The following is a 20,554-nucleotide window of genomic DNA, read 5'->3' as shown; positions in this document are numbered from 1 at the left end:
TAAAGAAGACTGAGCGCTGAAGAATTGATGCTTTCAAACTGTGGTATTGGAGAAGACTCTTGAGAGTCCCTTGGACTGCAAGGTGATCAATCCAGTCAATCGTAAAATTCTGAATATTCATTGGAAGGACTGATGCTGAAGCTGAAGCTCCAATACTTTGGCCACCTAATGCAAAGAACTGACTCATTGGACAAGACCCTGATGCTGGGAAAGATTGAAGGTGGGGGAGAAGGGGATGACAGAGGATGAGATGGTTGGATGGCATCACTGACTCAATGGACATGAGTTTGAGCAAACTGCAGGAGATGGTGAAGGACAGAGGACCCGGGCGTGTGCAGTCCATGGGATTGCAGAGCTGGACACAACTTAGCCACTCAATAACAACAACAACATCCTACCATTTACATTTTCTAATGGTTCCATAAAGAGCATCCACTGTTTTCATAATGAGAAGCTGTCCCCCCCTCATGCTTCACACAGCTCTCACTTTTCTTCTCACTAACGGCTGATTCTATTGATGCCCAGGAATATTCCAATCGCAGTGCAGTTCAGGGATGAACAATTTAATCAGCCTCAGATTCAGATCCTCTCCCATGTCCACGGGCTTTGTAAGACACTTCTCTCGGGGCTCAGGAGTTTGCCACCACCCCCTCCTTCCCTGTCCTTCAGGCATCTCTGCAGGAGGAGGCGATGGTGCCCACCCTGCACCCAAGCCACCCCTGGAGACCACTGGTTCCGGGGGGCTGCCGCCGGCCCCCAGATGCTCTTAACTGTCGGTTCACGTGTTTCTTCGTTCCTCATGCAACTGATCTGGCTCTTTTTGCAGAAGGTTATTTCAGCCTGAGCGTCTGTGGCCCCTTCCAGTGGCATTTTCTCACCAAGAACATACACTTCAGTTTGGAGCCCGTGTGCTCCAGAGGAATGACAGTGCAACTTGCTGGTGGTTGTCAGACCCCTCTTCCAGGAAAGGCTCTTAACCAGGGAGCCCCTGTCTCCCCCAGCCGCAGGGGTTTTTTTTTTTTTTGGTGGCGGGGTGGAGGGGGGGTGGCTCCCCTGTAACACTGAAACAAGTGAACAAACAAAAGTGGGCCAAGAATGAGACACCACGATGGGAATTGGAACAAGGTGTATGGTTAATCCATTCTGTGTACTGAGAGCCCAGATAAAGTGGAGAGGGTGGACGTAATGCCCACCTCCTAGGATGGAGACATGGCTTAGCGAGCCAGGTGGGGTTTCCATTGTGCCACATCTCAAGGCTGGGCTCTGGTCTGGGGGCCTGCTCAGATGGTCCGTGGAGTCCAGCTCCTTGAGACAGCAGATCTGAGGCCCTCACGTCCTTGCTGGTGGCCAGATGGGGGCTGCTCTCTGCTCTGAGGCCACCTTCTCACTGGACCCCCCCAGCTTCACACCAGCTGCAGAGATCCTTCTCATGCCGTGAAGCATTCTGACTTTGCCTGAAGAAGGAAACTTTCTGCTTTTAAACAGCTCACCAAGATTGAGCCCACCAGATACTCTCTACAAAAGGTCACTGGCTTAGGACTCCAGCTACATCTACAAAGTCCTTTCACAGCGGCACCTAGCATTTGATTGAAAAACCAGGGGTGGGTAGCTTTAGTCCGTTTTTAGAATTCTGTCCGCTGTACCCATCATACCCATATATTTTTTTAATTTTTGTATTTCGGAGTTGGATAAAAGATGAAAATCCATGCCCCTGCTGATAGATAGTAATAATAAAGAGGATAATGCAGCTTGTGGCAGCAGCCAACACTCTGATGACCGTTCTGGCTTCAACTGTGAAGGTTATGTGGGCTGGGATTGGTTGGGAAAAACAGGCAAAATTTCTGCCTTTTTCCGAGTGTGTGATGAATCTGGCCCATCTCCCATCCCCGCATCACTGCAGGGTGGGCTGGTCCAGGAGGAGACACCTGCACAAAGCCTGGCACTTGCAGGTGCTCAGCTGTCACAAACAGCATGGCCCACATGCTGTCGTGTCTTCTGCATGACCTTCTCCTGAGGACATTTTCTGTTACACGTGACTCCATCCTCTTTGGGCTTCCCTGATAGCTCAGTTGGTAAAAAATCTGCCTGCAGTGCAGGAGACTCCGGTTCGATTCCTGGGTCAGGAAGATCCACTGGGAAAGGGAAAGGCTACCCACTCTAGTATTCTTGGGCTTCCCTTGTGGCTCAGCTGGTAAAGAATCTGCCTGCAATGCGAGAGACCTGGGTTTGACCCCTAGGTTGGGAAGATCCCCTGTGAAGGGAAAGGCTACCCACTCCAGTATTCTGGCCTGGAGAATTCCAAGGACTGTATAGTCCATGGGGTCGCAAAGAGTCGGACACGACTGAGCGACTTTCACTCCTTTCCATTTTTGTTGGGGGCACCGTGGGCTGTTCATCTTGCTCTTCCTGCACCCCCTGCCCGGGCCACCCACTCGCTTTGCTGGAAATGCATTCCAAGGGCTGACGCAGGAGTCTTCCCATGCTGGCAGCTTCACGTCCAAGTACTGATGACTTGCACTGGGGTGAACTTCCAGACCTCAGCAGGCTGTCAAGGATGCCGTTCCCAACGTGGCCACGAAGTGGCAGCACAGACAGGCCTCCACTCAGGCAAGTCGACCGTTCTGGATGTAGATCCAGGGTATGGCCTCTTGGCTGTCCTGGACCAGTGTTCAGTGACAGCAGAAACATCATGATGACCACAGCCATCCATTGTCTGTTTCAAGACACAGAAGCCATCACTGTTGATAGTCCCCATGCTGTACTGTGAGCTCTTTACAGCAGGCTTCCCATCTGATTCCCTTGAGTCCTAAGAAGAGATAGGAAATGAGGATTTGCACCTCTTTTAATCCTCAAAATAAACGATATAGTCCGAGTTTTACAGGTGAGCGGATCAATGCTGAGAGCAATTAAATGATGCTGCCCAAGGTCACAGCCAATGAGAAACATGTTCTAAATTTTATTAGCGTATAGCTTTTTGTTTTCTGTTGGAGTATAATTGCTTCATAATGCTGTTAGTTCACAAAGTGAACCAGCAGAGTGTACTGATTTACAATGCTGTGTTAGTTTCAGGTAAACAGCAAAGTGATTCAATTAAATATACACACATATTCATTCTTTTTCAGATTGCTTTCCCATATAGGTGATAACAGAATATTGAGTGGAGATCTCTGTGCTATACTGTAGGTCCTTGCTGGTTATCTATTTTACATACAGCAGTGTATGTTACTTCCAAGCTCCTAATTTATCCCTTCCCCATGACGTGTATTTTACTATAGAAAAGTTCACACAGAGAAGAAAATGATCCTAACTCCCACACTATTTATCAACCAGCTACCACCATTATCAACATTTTGCCTCTTGTGTTTCTTCCATCCTCATTTTTTTTTCAGCCTACATAATCATAAAGCAAATTCCAAATTCTGTGGCAATTTAAATACTTCCATTGGCATCTCCGAACAATTACAGTATTTTTATCTAAACTCTAGGCTACCTCACTCTAACAAAAATATCAGTAACTCCTGTCATCTAGCAGTTTATATTTGACTGTTCCCTTTATCTTACAGACGTCTTTTTTCATAGTTGGTTTGTTCAACCATGATTCAAATAAGGTCCACACATTCCATCTTTTATGTGCTCTAACTTCCTTTTTTTCCTCTAGACCCCTAACTAATAAACTGGGTCACTTGCCCAACAGAACGTCTTACATTCTGGATTTGACTTTTTGCCTCCTTCTGCGAGTGGCGCAGGGCCTGACATTCAATGTGATGAATGCTCTCATTGGGAGCAAAGCAGGAGCACAGAGGTTTGGTCCTCACAGATGGGACACGCAGGCAGCACTCTCTTGGGATACCACGGGCTCTGCGATTCTGGCAGAGGGGACAGCAGCTGTGAGACAAGTACAAACAGCACCTGGGCTCCTTCGTGGCCCGAGACACAGGAGCACTGTCATTTGCTAAGAGTAAGGAAAACATTTGGATTTTATGAGCTTCGGTTGTGTCCCCAGAAGCTGTCCTCGATGCTATTTTGGTAGGCTTTGTGTCTTACTCGGAGAAAACCGGGCTTCCCTTGTAGCTCTGTGGGTAAAGAATCTGCCTGCCGTGCCGGGGACCCCGGTTTGATCCCTGGGTAGGGAAGATCCCCCGGAGAAGGAGATGGCAACCCACTCCAGTATCCTTGCCTGGAGAATCTCATAGACACAGGAGCCTGGTGGGCTGCAGTCCATGGGGTCGAAAAGAGTCGGGCACGACTGAGCGACTAACACACTGAAAAAACGGAAGGTGGAAGAAGAGTGCAAACCAAACACACCGCCCGTCTCCTCACCCAGCCCCGACACCTCCGCGCTGGGCCACACACGCTTCCCGGTTTTTGCGTTAATAAAACCCACAGTACCGGCGGAGGCCCCCTCCGGCCACCAGTCCGCCCTCCTGCGTCGCGAAGTCGCCGGCAGGACGGGCGGTGACCGCCTACCGCTGTTTTAACCGACTTTCCTCGAGCCCTGCGGTCGCCCGTACACGAGCTTTCGTCCTTGACCTATTTGCCTTTAGCCTACACTGAGCACCCAGAGTCTGGCTCGGTCCCAGGAGCTCGGGCTGTGAGGGAGCAAAGGACAAAAGCCCTGGCGCCTCACCACCTCCCAGAGCAAGGAGCGCCCCGAAACATGAGGCACACGTACAGAAGGGAGAGGCCCAACTGGAAACCGCGCTCGAGAGTCTCCTCGCCCCCTCAGTCCGCACTTCCGGCGCCCTCCCCCATGCTCTCTCTCTATTGGTTCTTTCCTTGACCACGCCCCTCCACGGAGGAGTCTGTTTCCTTCACCTTTCACCTCAGCTTCACTTTCTGGGACCTCGCAAGGTCTCAAACCCCGCCCATCACCCAGACCGGCAATTATTGGTGAACACGGCCTGTCCATCAAAGGAATAACGGTGGTGGATTGGATGAGGGGAAGCAATTGGGCGGGATAAGCAAGAAAAGAGCCTTGCGCATGCCTGGTGCGCGCGCGCAGTGCCGGCAGTAGTCATGGCGGCTCGGTGCGTGCGGCTGGCGCGGCGCAGCCTCCCGGCTTTCGCGTTGTCTCTCAGGTAAGGGGCGCCGATGGCCAGGCTTAGGAGGGGCGCGGTGCCCTCGCTGGCTCGGACGCGAACCCTGCCCGGCTCCGGCCCGGGCGTCATGGGGGGCTTCCAGACGCGGGGCACGGGTTCCGCTGGGCTCTCCGGGGGGGCCTGCCCGGCCACCCCTCTGTCCGTGCTGCTCGCGGGGCGGACGGGACGGCGCCCCGCGCGAGGCGGCGGTGGCGAGCGGCCTCATTCCGCCCGGCCCGAGCTTCCTCCACCTCCGCGTGCTGCGGAGTCGGAGCACAGAAGGGCCGCAGCCCCTACCTAACCCGCCGTGGAGAGAGCCGCTGACTTAGAGCGGTGACGCCGCGGCAGAGGTCACGAGGCCCTGCCCTCTCCTTGGCTTTTCTTTTGCCTTTTTTTTTTTTAAACCTGCGGTTTCTGCCGTTTCAAAGTCCGGCCTCCTAACTTAGTTTAGCCCGTGCTTAGCGGGCTGATCCTGAAGCTGAAACTCCCAATACTTTGGCCACCTGATGCGGAGAACTGACTCATTGGAAAAGATCCTGATGCTGGGAAAGATTGAAGGCGGGAGAAGGGGAGGTCAGAGGATCAGATGGTTGGATGGCATCACCGACTCAGTGGACATGAGTTTGAGTAAACTCTGGGAGTTGGAGATGGACAGGGAGGCCTGGCTTGCTGCAGTCCATGGGGTCGCAAAGAGGCGGACATGACTGAGCGACTGAACTGAACTAGCACCTTCAACGTTGGGGGGAGCTTTGGGGAACCAGGTTATCTGTTAAGAGAAGCTGCTTTGGGCCGAACACGGGGTAGAAGCTGCGCGGAGCAGGACCCGGACTTTGCCTTCAAGTAGCTTTATTTAGTGATGGTGAGACGGTAAACGGGGACGAGGACAGGGCGAGGGGTTGAAGCTGCGATTCTAGCCTGATCCACTGTGTAAACAGCGTGGGAACAAACCTACCTGGGGAGTCATGAGTGAGGAGAGGCTGTTGGCTCAATTTGCGGTTTTTGTAACTGGCGTTGATTGCCTGGACGTGTGCGCGGGCTCAGTGCCTTCAGTCGTGTCCTATTCTTTGCGATCATTTGGCTGGTAGCCAGTCAAGCTCCTTTGTCCATGGGGATTTTCCAGACAGGAATACTGGAGTGGGATGCTATGCCCTCCTCCAGGGGATCTTCCTGACCCAGGGATTGAACCGGCTTCTCTTGTGTCTCCTGCATTGGCAACTGGGTTATTTACCACCAGCGCCACCTGGGAAATCCAGTTGATTGCCAGTACTGCGTGCATTTCTGCCTTTTGTGTAAGGAGGCTCAAGTAGGGGAGAGAGCAAATTGAATTATGTGCAGAGCTCTGGGAGTAACTGAGTTCTGGGAGCCTCCCTGCAAACCCAGACTGGCTGCTGCGGGAGTCCCAGGCGCTTCAGGAGGGGGTCTGCTGAGTGGAGCGGACCCGAAAGGCTGTGACTGTTACACCCGGAGGTCAGGACAGCTAGAAACTAAGGCAGGTCACAACAGCACACTCCATTTTTAGATGATTAGTTTTTTTAATCGCAGAAGTAAAAATAGCAGTATAAAGGTTATTGGTCTTCACCCCCATGTTGTTGTTCAGTTGCTCAGTTGTGTCCAGCTCTGCCGCTGCATGCACTGGAGCCTGCCAGGCTTCCTTGCCGTCACTGTCTCCCAGAGTTTGCTCACACTCACGTCCATTGAGTTGGTGATGCCATCCAACCTTCTTTTCGTCTGTCATCCCCTTCTCCTCCTGCCCTCCATCCTTCCCAACATTGGGGTCTTTTCCAGTGAATCAGCTCTTCACATAAGTATTGATAACAGACTAGTGTATCCTTTTATTCTCCTCAAAATAGGACTTCTGGTTTGTGTTTATGAAACTGCGGTCATGCTTTGTGTATCTCTCTAAGTTGCGTTTCTTCCCATACAGCAGCCCCGTGGTGGAGCCAAAAGATGGCAGGTGAACACTGCCCTCCATCTGCTGGCTGCTCAGTGTTCCAGGCCATGGGAGCAACAGTTTGTTCAGCTGTGTCCTTCTGAGCAGTATTCTGTTTCCAGCTTTTCATCCTGGAAAACATCTGTACATGCTGCCTTAAACACCCTTGTACACATGTTCTGTGTGCCCTTCGCTTTCCTGTTCATTGAGGCAGCTTTCTTTAATCTGGGACGGAAATTGAATGTAGTTTATTTTCAGATTGGTCTGTAGCATACTTTAGAGCTCCACTGGACCTGTTAAACAGATCCGTATTATTCATTAATGGCGCTGTGGCCTTGAGCTTATTACTTAACCTTTTCCACATGGGGATCAGATTGGGTAATATCCCAAGTCATTTCCAGCATTAGTTTTAGAGCTTTTGTGTTTTCCCCTGTACATACCACCCCATGCTTTCCTGCCTCCACACCTTTGTTCACACCCTTCCTGAAGTGGGTCTGTCTTATCTCTTTGTGGCTTTGTATGTGAACTCTTGCCTGTTCTTCAAAGTCCCTCTGCTCAAATCCTTTCCCAGACTTCCATTTCTCGAAAGCTAGAAATATTCTACTCTGAGCCTCCCAAAGCACTTGGTTCCTCTTTTATCACTTTCAAACCCAAGTTACAGTTCTATGTGTATAGATACCTTTTTGCATGACCATAAGTACCCTGTGGGCAAGATGTCTGCCCACGAGGCTTTGTAATGGGCAGCAGCACTGGACCTCACCTCCAGTAGGAGCTCTTTCTTCAGCACGTGGTGGGGTCTGGATGATCAGAAGTTCCTGAGAGTGAGGAGAAGGGGAGATTAGTACTGTAGCCTTGGTGCACTGACGTTTTAGTTTAGCTGTGTATTGCAGAAGACTTACATAAGCAAATAGCTTCCATACGTCATATGCAGTTTACCTTTATTGTATCTAAGACAAATCCTTTCTCCCCCATGTAGCAAGTAGTTTTAAATTACCTTTGATTTCCAAAGTCGTCCATCTGACTTTAACAAGCAGAAGAATCATGATCTTAATTTCTGTCATGTGGACTTGCCTTCAGGTCTTCTCCTCGGCTGCTGTGCACAGCTGCAAAGCAGAAAAACAATGGCCAGAACCTGGAAGAGGACGCAGGTCAGAATGAACAGAAGACAGATCTTCCCTCCACGGAGAAGACTCTCATAGAAGAGAAGGTCAAGCTGGAAGAGCAGCTGAAGGAGACCATGGTAAGGCTGTGGGCTCTCGTGAGGAACGTGGTCTGTGGAAATCCAGGTCCGTCTTCCGGGATGTCAAGATGGCCTACTTGACAACAGAGGCGGAAGCCAGACGAATTCCGTCCCTGTCGGGTTCTACAGCAAGTTACTGCTGAAGAAAGGCTAGAACTCAAATCCACTGTGACTCTGGTTGTCATGAGATGTATCTTCATGTGCTACATAGATTATATTGAATTAAGACTGAAAATGGTCTTTACAAGTGATGAATATTCAGTAGGGCCCTTAAGGCTGGGTCTTTGGGGGGACGAAGGTGGGAGTCAAAGGTAAAGTCACGTGATGCTTTCCTCGGGATGTTGGAGTTTTATGAACTAATTAGTAATACAGATTATGACCTCGTGTGGAAAAGGGTTGTTCAGTTGCTCAGTCATGTCCAACTCCTTGCGACCCCATGGACTACAGCACTCCAGGCCTCTTTGTCCCTCACCATCTCCTGGAGTCTGCCCACATTCATGTCCCCCAAGTCGGTGATGCCATCCGGCCATCTCTTCCTCTGTCTTCACCACCACCTCCTGCCTTCAATCCTTCCCAGCATCAGGGTCTTTTCCAGTGAGTCAGTTCTTCGCATCAGGTGGCCAAAGTATTGGAGCTTCAGCATCAGTCCTTCCAATGAATATTCAGGTTTGATTTCCTTTAGGATGGACTGCTTTGGTCACTTTGCAGTCCAAGGAACTCGCAAGAGTCTTCTCCAGCACCACAGTTCGATAGTATCAGTTCGTTGGCATTCAGCCGTTTTTATTGTCCAGCTCTCACATCTATATGTGACTGCTGGAAAAACCATAGCTTTGACTAGACGGACCTTTGTCAGCAAAGTAGTGTCTCTGCTTTTCAATAAGCTGTTTAGATTTGTTGTAGCTTTTTTTCCAGGGAGCAAGCATCTTTTAACTTCATGGCTGCAGTCACCATCCACAGTGGAGCACCGTCCATTTTGGAGCACAAGAAAATAGTCTGTCACTGGTTCCATCATATCCCCATCTGTTTGCCATGAAGCACTGTGCTAGGGCTTTGCTAACCCCTTTGTTTGTATGAATCCTCACAGCAGCCCTGTGAGTCAGCCGTTAACACCCCTGTTTACAGATGAGGAAACTGAGGCCCAGGACTGTTTGGTAAAACTTCCCAAGGTCACCTTGCTGCCCAGGGGCAGGCCCACTGTCTGAGCCTCTGAGACCTTGCTCTTAACCGCAGCACTGGAGCCCCCAGAAAGCTGAAGGCAGTAACCTAGTGCCCAGAAGAAAAAGAGAAATGCCAGGAGATGGATACAATTACAGGAAGAGTTGGTGCAAAATGAGGAAGATACCAGAGTTCTGATGATTATTACACAATAAGTGTTCCAACTGAACCGTATCGGGGCAATATTAAAAATACCAAAGGTTCATTCCTGAGGTTTTTCGTCTTCTGTGGGGTAGAGGCCAAAGCTGTCCACTCAGGGTTGTTCTCCTGACCCTCTCCTCAGGGTATGAGAGCCAAGCCAGGTCAGCCTGCACCCTGGGTTCTAGGGTTCCCTCGAGCTGGAGATTCTGCAGAGGAATGAATGGTCCTTGAGAGGAACCATCAGAACCAGGAGAAACTAGCAGCTTTTCTTGTGCTTTCCCCAGCTGTACACAGTGAGAATGACCGTGGGGGGTTATGAATATGTGATGCCTGGCCGTCTTATTCCCCACGTGGTGGGAATAGTGGCACTGGTTAATTTACTTCCGTTTATTATGCAGCAGCTGTTTGTAACCCAGTCTCCAAAGTACTGATCGCTGCTGGTTATATTTTGACTTGCAGTTTGTTATATCAGATTTGTTTTCCTATGAGTTTGTTCCAGATTTATTTCATGTGAATTTTTCTTCCTTTTTTTTTTTTTAAAGGAAAAATACAAGCGAGCTCTAGCAGATACTGAGAACTTGCGGCAGAGGAGCCAAAAACTGGTGGAGGAGGCAAAACTATATGGTAACTTGAAGCACTTATATGATATTGATCCTGGGAAATACGGACAAGGAAGTGGGGGGGTGTGTGGTCTCAGACAACATGATTGATCAGGTGGGGAGGTCGGGTGGCTGCCGGTTGCATTCCCTCCAGTTGTTGAGATGAGTCAGCTATTGCCTAGGAGGAGCAGAGCTGGCTTGTGACGCACACTCGTAGTGGTGAGCGTAATTCCTTCAGTAGGAGAGGATCCTTCTCTCTCCCGCACAAGGACCGCAGTGTGCGCCTGCAGGTACTCGCAGAGGTGCCCTGTGAGGCTCGGGTCCTCGGCCGCAGCAGCCCTGACGCTGGTCTCACGTAAGACCTCGTCAGTCGCTGTCTGCATTGACACCGTTGGATCCTTCTGTCATCATGCTTCCCACCTTCAGTTGAGGTCAGTGAGGCTGAAATGATTTGCCGCTAAAATGGCCATGGCACCAAGGCCTGCCTCCCTACCCCATATATGCTGTGCTGGTCACACAGAGGACCATCTGAGTACTTAGGGGACACAGCTTTCAGTCTCCCTGTTCTGGATGCAGAACCAATAAGAGGTTAAACCCTCTGCCCAAGGACAGACCTTGAGTGCTTGCAGGTTCAGCACAGAGAACAAACCTCTTTTTCTAATTTTATTGAAGTATATAGTTGATGTGTAATGTGTTAATTTTTGCTGTGCAGCAAGGTGACTCAGTTATACGTCTTTTTACATCCTTTTCCATTATTCCCTATCATAGGATATTAACCGTAGTTCCCCATGCTACACAGTGGTGACCTGTTCATTCTGTATGTAATAGTTTGCACATGCTCATCTTCTGTAGAAGATGTCATGGGTAATTTGATAGTGTGCATGCTCAGTCACTCAGTCGTGTCCAACTCTGTGACCCCATGGACTGTAGCTCACCAGGCCCCTCTGTCCATGGGAGCATCCTGGAAAGAAGACTGGAGTAGGTTGCCATTTCCTCCTCCAGAGAATCTTGCCAACTGATGGATCGCACCCAAGATTCCTGTGTCTCCTGCATTGGCAGGCAGGTTCTTTACCACCGAGCCACCTGGGAAACCCTGTCAATTTGATCGTGATCATATTAAATCTGTAGATTGTTTTGGGCATTGTGGCCATTTTAACAATGTTAATTCTTCCAAGAAGAGCATGAAATATCTTTCCATTTCTTTGAATCATTTTCGATTTCCTTCACTCATGGTTTATAGTTCTCAGCATATGTCTTTCACCTCCTTGTCAGGTTTATTCCTAAGTTTTCTATTACTTGATGTGATTTTAAAGGATATTGCTCTTTACATTCTCCTTCTGATATTTCATTGTTAGTGTAAAAAAAATTTGGCCAATTTCTGTATATTAATCTTATATCCTGATATCTTGCTGAATTCATTTATTCTAGTAGTTTTTGTGTGGAGTCTCAGGGCTTTCAATATGTATTGTATTGTGTCATCTGTATATACTGACAATTTTATCTCTTCTTGTGGCTGAGACTTCCAGTACTATGTTGACTAAAGTGGTAAGAGTGGGCATCCTTGTGAATGGATGTTGGATCATACCGTTTTTCTTCATCTATTGAGATGATCATGTGGTTTTTGTCTTTTTTTCTTGTTGACGTGGTGTATCTCATTGATTGATTTGGATATGTTGAACTATCATTATGACCCTGGGATGAATCCATCTTGGTCACGGTGTATGATCTTTTTTATGTGTTGCTAATTTCCATTTGCTAATATTTTGTTGAGCATTTTTGCATCTATATTCATCAAGGATATTGGCCTGTAATTTATTATTTTTTTCAGTACTGTCTTTTCTTTGATTTTTGTATCGGGGTAATGGTGGCTTCATAGAATGTCTTTGGGAGTGTTCCTTCCTCTTCATTCTTTTCAAAGAGTTTGAGAAGAATTGGTAGAAGTTCTTTCTATGTTTGATAGAATTCACCTGTGAAGCCATCTGGTCCTGGACTTTTGTTTGTAGGAAATTTCTTTTAATTACACAATCTATTGCACGTCTAGTTATCAGTTTGTTCAGATTATCTGTATCTTCTTGATTCAGTTTTGGTGGGCTGCATCTTTGTAGGAACTTGTTTGTGTCTTCTAGGTTGTCAGGTTTGTTGGCATATAATTAATTGTTCATAATAGTCTCAATGTTTTTTATTTCTGTGGTATCAGTTGTGGTTTCTCTTTCATTTCTTATTTTCTTTATTTGGATCCTCTCCCTTTTCTTGGTGAGCCAATTTTTGTTTTTGTTTTTTAATCTCTAGTTTCTCTCTGATCTTTATTTCCTTGCTTCTGTTGACTTCAGGTTTTGTTTCTTATTTTTCTAATTCTTTTAGGTGGTAGGTTGGGTTGTTTTGAGATCTTTCTTGTTTCTTAAAGAACTCCTGTATCACTGTGAACTTCCCTCTAAAAACTGCTTTTGCTGCATCCTGTAGACTTTGTATGCTTGTGTTTCATTGTCATTTGTCCCTAGGTAATTTTTAATTTCTGCTTTAATTTCATTGTTGACCCATTGATATTTTAGTAGCTTGTTGTTTAATTCCATGTAGTTGGGTTTTTTGGTTTTGTTTTTTCCATTTCTTTTTCTGGGGGTTGATATCTAGGTTCATGCAGTTGAGGTCAGAAAAGACGCTGGAAATAATTTCTGTTCTGTTAAACTTGTTGAGGCTTGTTTTTGTGCCCCAGCGTGTGGTCATCCTAGAAAAGGCTCCGTGTGCACTTGAACGTGTATTCTGGTTTTCTGGATGGAATATCTTGAGCATATCAGTTAAGTCTGACTGTTCTGTTGTATCATTTTGGATCCCTGTTGCCTTATTGACTTTCTGTCTAGCTCTGTCCATTGATGTGAGTGGGGCAGTAAAGTCCTACTGTTGTATTCCTATAAAGTTTCTCACTTTACGTCTGTTAGCATTTGTTTTATGTACTTTGGGTGCTCTTGTGTTGGGTACATAGATGTTGAGGAATATATCTTCTTGTGTTGATTTTTAATATCATGTAGTGTTTTTCTTTATCTGTGTTTATAGCTTCTGTTGTGATGTCTGTTTTGTCTGATGAATATTGTGACCCCCCCCCCCCCACTTTCTTATTTCCCTTTGCATGAAGTATCTTTTTCTCTGTCCCCTCAACTTTCAGCCTGTGTGCGTCCTTTGGTTAAAGTAGGTCTCTGGTAGACTGTGTATTGTAGTTTGATGTATATTTGTTTTTTGTATTGTGCTTGTTGTCTTTTTGGGTTTTGTAAATCTGTTGTGTGTTGTTGATTTGTGGTTACCCTGTTTTTCAAGTACGTTAATCTCTTCTATATCTGCTTGCTTTAGACTGGTAGTCATATAGGCTCAAACATATTCTAGGAAAAACAAGTCAACATTTTTTGACTCCTTCCCCGTACTTTATGATTTTGATGTTGTCTTTTACATTTTTAGTGTTTACCCTTCAGCTATTCATTGTGGTTGTCATTGATTTCACAGAAATTTTTTTTTTTTTTCAATCTCTGTACTGACTTTAAGTGATTCACTTTACAGTTGGGTTTTCTCTTGCTTATAGCTTCTTCTTTTCTACTTAGAGAAGACTTTTCAATGTTTCTTTTAGCATAGGTTTAGTATTACTGTACTCAAAGTACAAAGAGTTTTTGCTTGTCTAAAACGTTCTTTGTCTCCTTCTAAATGATAGTCTTGCTGGGTAGAGTATCAGGTCGCAGATTTTTCCCTTTCAGGACTTTGAATACATCTTGCCACTCCCTTTTGGCCGCAGTGTTTCTGTAGAGAAATCGGCTGATAGCTATGTGGGAATTCCCTTATAGTTAACTCTCTTTTTTTTTTTTTTGCTCTTTAGAATCCTCTCTTTAACTGTTGCCATTTCAATTGATTTTTTTTTTAATGTGGACCATTTTTAAAGTCTTCATTAAATTTGTTACAATATTGTTTCTATTTTGTTTTTTTCACTTAAAGAGGTGGGATTTTAGCTCCCTGATCAGGAATTGAACCCACACCTGCTACATTGTAAGGTATAGTCTTAACTCGCTGGACCACCAGGAAAGTGCCCAGCCATGATGTATTCAAATACATTTTCATCCCCCGCCCTTTTCTTTTCTACTAGAATCCCTATACGTTGGCAAACTTTAAATTATCCGGTACTTCTCTTATGTTGCTTTCATATTTTTTCATTTGGCTTTCTTGTCTGCTGTTCTGATTGGGTGATTTCCATTATTCTGCCTTCCAGATTTCTTATTTGTTAGGAGAAACAATTACCTACTGTGGTCTTGGAGGGCTTTTGTGTGTGTGTGTGTATTTGTGCGGGAGCCTCCCTGTGTAGTAGCCTGAGTGGGTCTACCATTTTTGGAGCAAGACCTGCTTTTATAGAATAGGTGCTGCTGGGTGTCCTGGCCACTGTCCCACTGATGGGGGGTGTGACTGGTTGAGCAGGGCCTCCCCTCTACTCCATGGTTGTCACGGCCCTGTCAGGGGAAGGGTCTGCTCCCTCCTGGTCGGAGTGGACACCCCCAGGTCTGTTTCTGAGCTGCAGAGTGAGGTGGGCGGGAGTGAGCGCTCCCTCTGGGAGGGGAGCCGCTGAACACCCCTCCACTGCAGCTGTCTACCGGGGAGCGTGCTGCCGCCTGTTATGCGTGCTCAGTCGTGTCCGACTCCGCGGCCCCGTAGACAGACTGCAGCCCACCAGGCTCCTCTGTCCATGGAATTCTCCAGGCAGGAATACTGGAGTGGGTTGCCATGCTCTCCTCCAGGGGACCCTCCTGACCCAGGGATCGAACCTGCGTCTCCTGCCTCAACAGGCGGATTCTTTACTGCTGAGCCACCAGGGAAGCCCTCCCATTCCCCGGGCTCACAGAGTATGCTGTTGTCACGCTGCCCTCAGCCCCACCTCCACCGTGGGAACGCAGGCAGGCAGCCCTGGCGTGTCCCACTGCCGTGTTCCCAAAGCTACCAATGCAGACCTCCTGGAGCCCAGACCCAGCCTTGCCTTCATGGGCACGCCCACCAAGTGCACAGATTCAGGCCTTAGTAGGCCGGGACTGTCCCAGCCACGAGCACCAGGCCCCTCGGATGCCCCACAGATGCCGCTGAGCCTACAGAGCTGGGGCTTGGCCTGGGTTTAGATCCGCGCCTGCGTGGGGGTGATCGGCCGGCACTGGCGGGCTCCCAGGGCTCCGAGAGGCCGCGCTCCACAGGCCCTCTGACCAGCGCGCCTTCTGCAGACGCGCTTTGCTCTCAGTGCCGTCAGCTCCGCTCCTGTTTTCCTTCCTGTCTTTGGTCGTCCCCTGCCCTGGCTGCGTGCCTGCTGCCCTCTACATGTCCACGTTCTCTCATCACCCCCCCACTGACCTGCCCTCCGACAGGGCTGAGTGCTGTCCACACACAGGTGAGCTGCCAGGTCAGACCTTTCTTCTCCATTCTAGGCCTGGTTGTCTCTACCTGGATGTCTCAGAGGTATTTTAAACTGAATTCTCCCCTCTGTGCTTTTCTTCCTCGTTTGAGTAAATGATACTATTGCCTGCACAGGTGTTCAGGTCAGTCATCTGAAACTACGCTCCCCTCTCACCCCAGGGGTGGGGACGGCTGGCCTGCACTCCCACCCCCCTCCACCGCCTGCTGCACTCTGCCCAGGCCAGCTTCAGCTCCCACGTTAGCTCCACACCCTTGGCAGAGTGGCGTCAGCTCCCCTCTGCCCAGTCCACCACCGCCCCGGAGCCGTCAGCTCCTCTGGGTTTGCGTCATCTTGGTGGACGGGCGCCCTGGGCTCCCGGAATGCGTGGCTCACTCCTGACTCTCAGTCCGCACCGCAGGCTCAGGAAGCCATGTCCCTGCGGTTAATGGTCCTCAGCACTCACGAGGGCTCCTTCCTGGAAGTATAATTGGTAATTGTCTCTCACTGTGGCGATCGTGCCCTGCGTGTCTCAGACCAACACTCCACGTGGGCAGACGTTTCCCCAGCAGCTCGAACGAGGGGTTAGTCCTTAATAGATGCTCACATTTTTATTGGATGGGTAGACTTTTTTATTTCACTTTACAGCAACTGGGTGAAAATACTGTGTAAAAAAAGAGAAGCTGTAAACAAGCATTGCCTCTTCAAAGCATAGAACCTTTGAAACTTGAGAAGACTTGAGCCGGTTGTGCTGGAGCCTCGAGGTTGCTGCGCTGCGGGGGAGGGGGCGCCTCTCCTCAGCCCCAGCTTCCTGCATCCAGCATCTGAAGGGTTGTCTTGAAACCACAGACGTTTGTGTTTATATAAAATTTTTTTAACTGTTATTTCTTCTGTTAGATTAAGGCTTGGGGCGTGTCCTGGTAACTTTGACCTCATGGTGCCCAGTAATGGCTAATGTTTATCGAGCACTTACAGTGTTCTAGGCGCTGTGATGTGAGTGACTTCCTGTCCTCGTAAGCTCGCTGTGTGTCGGGTACTGTTGTCCCTGTTCTATAACCAGAGCAGCTTCCGCACGGTCACAGGGCTGTCCGGTGACAGCCGGGGGCATGGCTGCGGCCGGCAGCTGAGGTGGCGGGCCGGCCCCGCCCTGCCGGCCCCGGCTGTGGCAGGGAGGCGCTCGGGAGCCTGTGTGTCCCCTCGGTCTGGAGCAGGACTCGGGGTTTTCAGTCTGGCTCTGCAGCTTTTCAGCTGCCTGTCTTTACACCTCATTGGCTTTTGTCTAAACCTCGGGAAAGTGTTTTTTTTGTTTAATCCAGCCCATTTAAATTCTAGGACAAACTAGTGATTTGAAAACAGGTGTGTGACAGAAGGACTTCCCAGGTGGCTCAGTGGTAGGGAATCGACCTGCCGCTGCAGGAGACGCGGATTGAGTCTCTGGGTCGGGAAGATCCCGGGGAGAAGGGAATGGCAGTCCCCTCCAGTCTTCTTGTCTGGAGACTCCCTCGGACAGAGGCGCCTGGAGGGCTGCAGTCCCCGGGGTCGCAAGAGTAGGACACGACTGTGAGCACGCACACAAGGAGGGCTTGTGGCTTGCGCGGCCTGCGCAGTTGACGCAGGGTGCAGTGACGGTCTCCCTTAACCTGGCGCAGGCATCCAGGGCTTCTGCAAGGACCTGCTGGAAGTGGCGGACATCTTGGAGAAGGCCACACAGTGCGTCCCGAAGGAGGAGATTCGAGACGACAACCCCCACCTGAAGAACCTCTACGAGGGGCTCGTGATGACCGAAGTCCAGATCCAGAAGGTGTTCACGAAGCACGGCCTGCTCCGGCTGGACCCCCTGGGCGCCAAGTTCGACCCGTACGAGCATGAGGCGCTGTTCCACACGCCGGTCGAGGGGAAGGAGCCGGGCACGGTGGCGCTGGTGAACAAAGTGGGCTACAAGCTGCATGGGCGCACCCTGAGGCCCGCCCTGGTGGGGGTGGTGAAGGAGGCCTAGCGGCCCGCGGGCGCCAGCGCCATCTCACCCGCCGACTCTCCAGGGCGGGTTTGTCTTTCCTCACCTATGAATACTCTTGACCCTTTCCTAAACCTTGCTGCAAGGCTTTGGTAACCGGCGGCTCCACAGGAAAGCCAGCCACTTGCGCAGCTGCGTTAACTAACTGGAATACGGGAGCCTGTCTGTCCGTTGATTTTTAACACACGTTCCGCGTGCTTACGGAACAGGCTGCAGGGACGCTACTGGACTCTGGGGTATCACGAAAAACACTGTGTCTGCTCAGACTCTGGCGACGTCAGAGTGTTTCAAGTAAATAAAAGGCCTTCAGGAACCACGTCTGCTGGCTGGCCGAGCCGGCTGCTGTGCGTCCTGCGCGTCTCACTGGCCGGCGCGCTCCCGGTATGCTTGGCTTTCCCTCGGGCAGTGGCGGGGAGCGCTGGGGGCGGTGTGTGTGGCCCTTGGTGACAAACGTGACTTGAGTTCCTTTATCATCAGTAACCACCTGCCTGCCGAGAACCTCACACCTCTGTATTTTGCCCCATTTCGGAAGGTGACAGAGTCAGTTACCATTGTCCTGTTTCGTTTGCCTCTGGAAGTGTTTAAATCTATACCCAGCTAGTGACCAGTGACCTAACAGTGTTTCCCCTAGTAAGATGGAGTTTCCTAGAGAAACCTGAGGACTCTGTGCTTGGTATATTTTAAATGTTACATTTTATTTAAGAGGATTAAAGCCCTGATGTTATTTTCCTACGTTCTGGTAGCTGTTCTGTGTGCTTTGATGGCGGAGATCCTCACGGAAGGACAGTGTGACGTAGCTCTCCGGGTCTCTGCTCAGACACTGCAGCTGTGTGCCTGATGCCCAGACGTGTTGGCTCGTGTTCCGGAAGGGCGAGTGGCTTCCTCCTGGGCTTCCCCTGGCTGGTGCTGGCGGCCAGTGCTCGGGGCAGGCCTGGGTCCGCCCCCGACCGTGAGAGGACCACGGACGCTCAGGAGCAGCACCATCAGGGACACGTGACCGGCGACCACTGACCCTGTGATGCTCGCCTTAGGACCCTGCTTCCCTCACGTTAAGGGAAAAACTGAATGACTGAGGTTCTGTTAAAAGTACCAGAGGAAAAGTAACCTTCTGCTCTCTTTGCTTCTGAGGGGTACTTCAGGGACTGAAGATCAGTACAGTTACATCTATTTACTGCATAAAGATGGGGGGCACTCAAGTTTGAAAGGTATAGGTAATAATCCCATCATTAAAATTGCAAAGAAATTTCCCCTTTTTAAGTTGCTTTAAATTATTTGGTCAAAAGCATAGCCCAGGGATTTCCCTGGTGGTCCAGTGGCTAAGAATCCACCTCCCGATGAATGGGACTCGGGTTTGATCCCTAGTTGGGCAACTAAGATCCCACATGCCACGGGGCAACTAAGCCACAACTAGAGACTCCATGCTCTGCAGGGAAACATCCCGCCTGCTGCAGCTACAACCTGAGGCAGCCAACTAAATAAATGTTAAAATACATACACGTATACATATAAAAAGGCCTAGTCCAGAACTAAAGGCGGTAGAGTGCCCTGAGGAAACCACGCCAGGAGTCACGCTCGCTTTGACACCGCGGCTGTGGGCACACGGTTTTGTCTCTCTGGCTGCATCTGTATGCTGAGCGTGAGTAATTCTCACACTAGTTTCTGTGCGTGTCCCCTCTCATCCCTTTTCAGCTGCAGCTGCTAAAAGGTGCTAAACCCAGAGACGGTCTGGCCTCAATGGGAACTGTTTCCTGTTCACTCATCCACAGTCACCACTAACAGGAAAACACGGACCGTGTCCATGCTGACACCGCAGTCAGAGGCCCGCGGGCTGCACTTGCGTCGGGTTCCCGACTTCTCCCTAACTGCGGCCTGGATTCGTTCCTCCATGTAGGTCACGGACCTGCACTGTCTCCTCACCATAGACTTCCGCAGCCTGGCTCCACGGAAGCTCTGGGTGTTTCATTCCTTTCTGGGAAGGAGCGCTGGCCTGAAGGGCTTTTCTGCCTAACAGTTTGGAGGGAAAACGGGCGCGATGACCAAGAGCCACACTAAGATCCTGATGCTGAGGACTGGCTCGCACCACCCACGAGACTGAAAAGCTGTGGCTGAGGGGCAGGCAGTAAAGAGCACGCCGTGACACTGTCTGGTTCTCAACCTGTTTAATGTGTAAAAGGGAAAAAGGCGGTAGGCAGAGTTTCGGTCTGAATACATTCTCGGAATGCTGGCCATCCAGAGCATCGTTCTGAACAGCTGATTATCTTCTGACTCGAGAGAGTTTTAGTTTTGAAAAGACCTAATTCCATGGGATCATTGGTGACTCATTTATCATAAGAATTAAATACAGAAATTTAAAGGCTCCGAGCAAACAGCAGGGGCGGGACTAATGCAACAGTAATAGCTGGAGTTGATGGGACAAGAGGCAACCAATCATAAAATTACTTTTCCCTTGTAACAAAGGGTTCACACTTTTAACATAAATTATACATTCATTATGGTGTTTAAAAACAGTCAAGCCTAAATAAATTCTTCATACCATCGAGAAAAGACACACACACTGAAAACCTGCTTAAGCACAGAACTTCTCGTCTGACAGTTCTGGGCCGGGGCCACGCACATTTTACAGGGAGCTTTTGCTTCTCAAGCTTCGTGAAAGTCTGGCAATCATTTTGTATAAAAATAGGACTTAAATTTAAAACCTCACCAAACTAGGAATCTGATGTAGAAAATCGGTCACACTGGAGTGGCTAAAGCTCACAGTTCTCACTTCAGCCCGCGTCCCAGTGACCTGCGAGGCCCCGCCCCGCGTGTCCGAAGCCTTGGGGGGCCCAAGTCCCTGAAGCGCTAGCGGGTTCCCCGGGGGGCGCTGCGCTGCTGCTCCAGGAACCCTGGCTGAGAACCCCTAGAGGGACGTAGCACCGTCTCCGCCTCTGCTCGGCGCA

The 20,554-nt window shown here is 49.5% G+C and overlaps 1 protein-coding gene across 1 annotated transcript; it reads left to right on the top strand.

Moving 5' to 3' along the window:
* Nucleotides 1-4,975: 4,975 nt before the first annotated feature.
* On the top strand, nt 4,976-18,352 carry GRPEL1 (GrpE like 1, mitochondrial). The gene is made up of 4 exons (XM_043448377.1): nt 4,976-5,078; nt 8,086-8,248; nt 10,147-10,228; nt 17,251-18,352. The coding sequence occupies exons 1-4, from the start codon at nt 5,017-5,019 to the stop codon at nt 17,595-17,597; spliced, it is 654 nt and encodes a 217-aa protein (XP_043304312.1). The 5' UTR covers nt 4,976-5,016; the 3' UTR covers nt 17,598-18,352.
* Nucleotides 18,353-20,554: the final 2,202 nt, after the last annotated feature.

The sequence above is a fragment of the Cervus canadensis genome, chromosome 26 (assembly GCF_019320065.1).
Source record: "Cervus canadensis isolate Bull #8, Minnesota chromosome 26, ASM1932006v1, whole genome shotgun sequence".
Taxonomy (NCBI): Eukaryota; Metazoa; Chordata; class Mammalia; order Artiodactyla; family Cervidae; genus Cervus; species Cervus canadensis.
Note: the sequence above shows the minus strand (reverse complement) of the source record. Positions and strands in the feature narration are given on the sequence as shown.

Bases quoted from the DNA above. Each gene is read 5' to 3' on its own strand.
- GRPEL1 (XM_043448377.1), top strand. From the start codon at position 5,017: ATGGCGGCTCGGTGCGTGCGGCTGGCGCGGCGCAGCCTCCCGGCTTTC. The intron at 5,079-8,085 runs GTAAGGGGCGCC...ACTTGCCTTCAG, and splicing joins GCTTTCGCGTTGTCTCTCAG to GTCTTCTCCTCGGCTGCTGT. The intron at 10,229-17,250 runs GTAACTTGAAGC...AACCTGGCGCAG, and splicing joins GGAGGAGGCAAAACTATATG to GCATCCAGGGCTTCTGCAAG.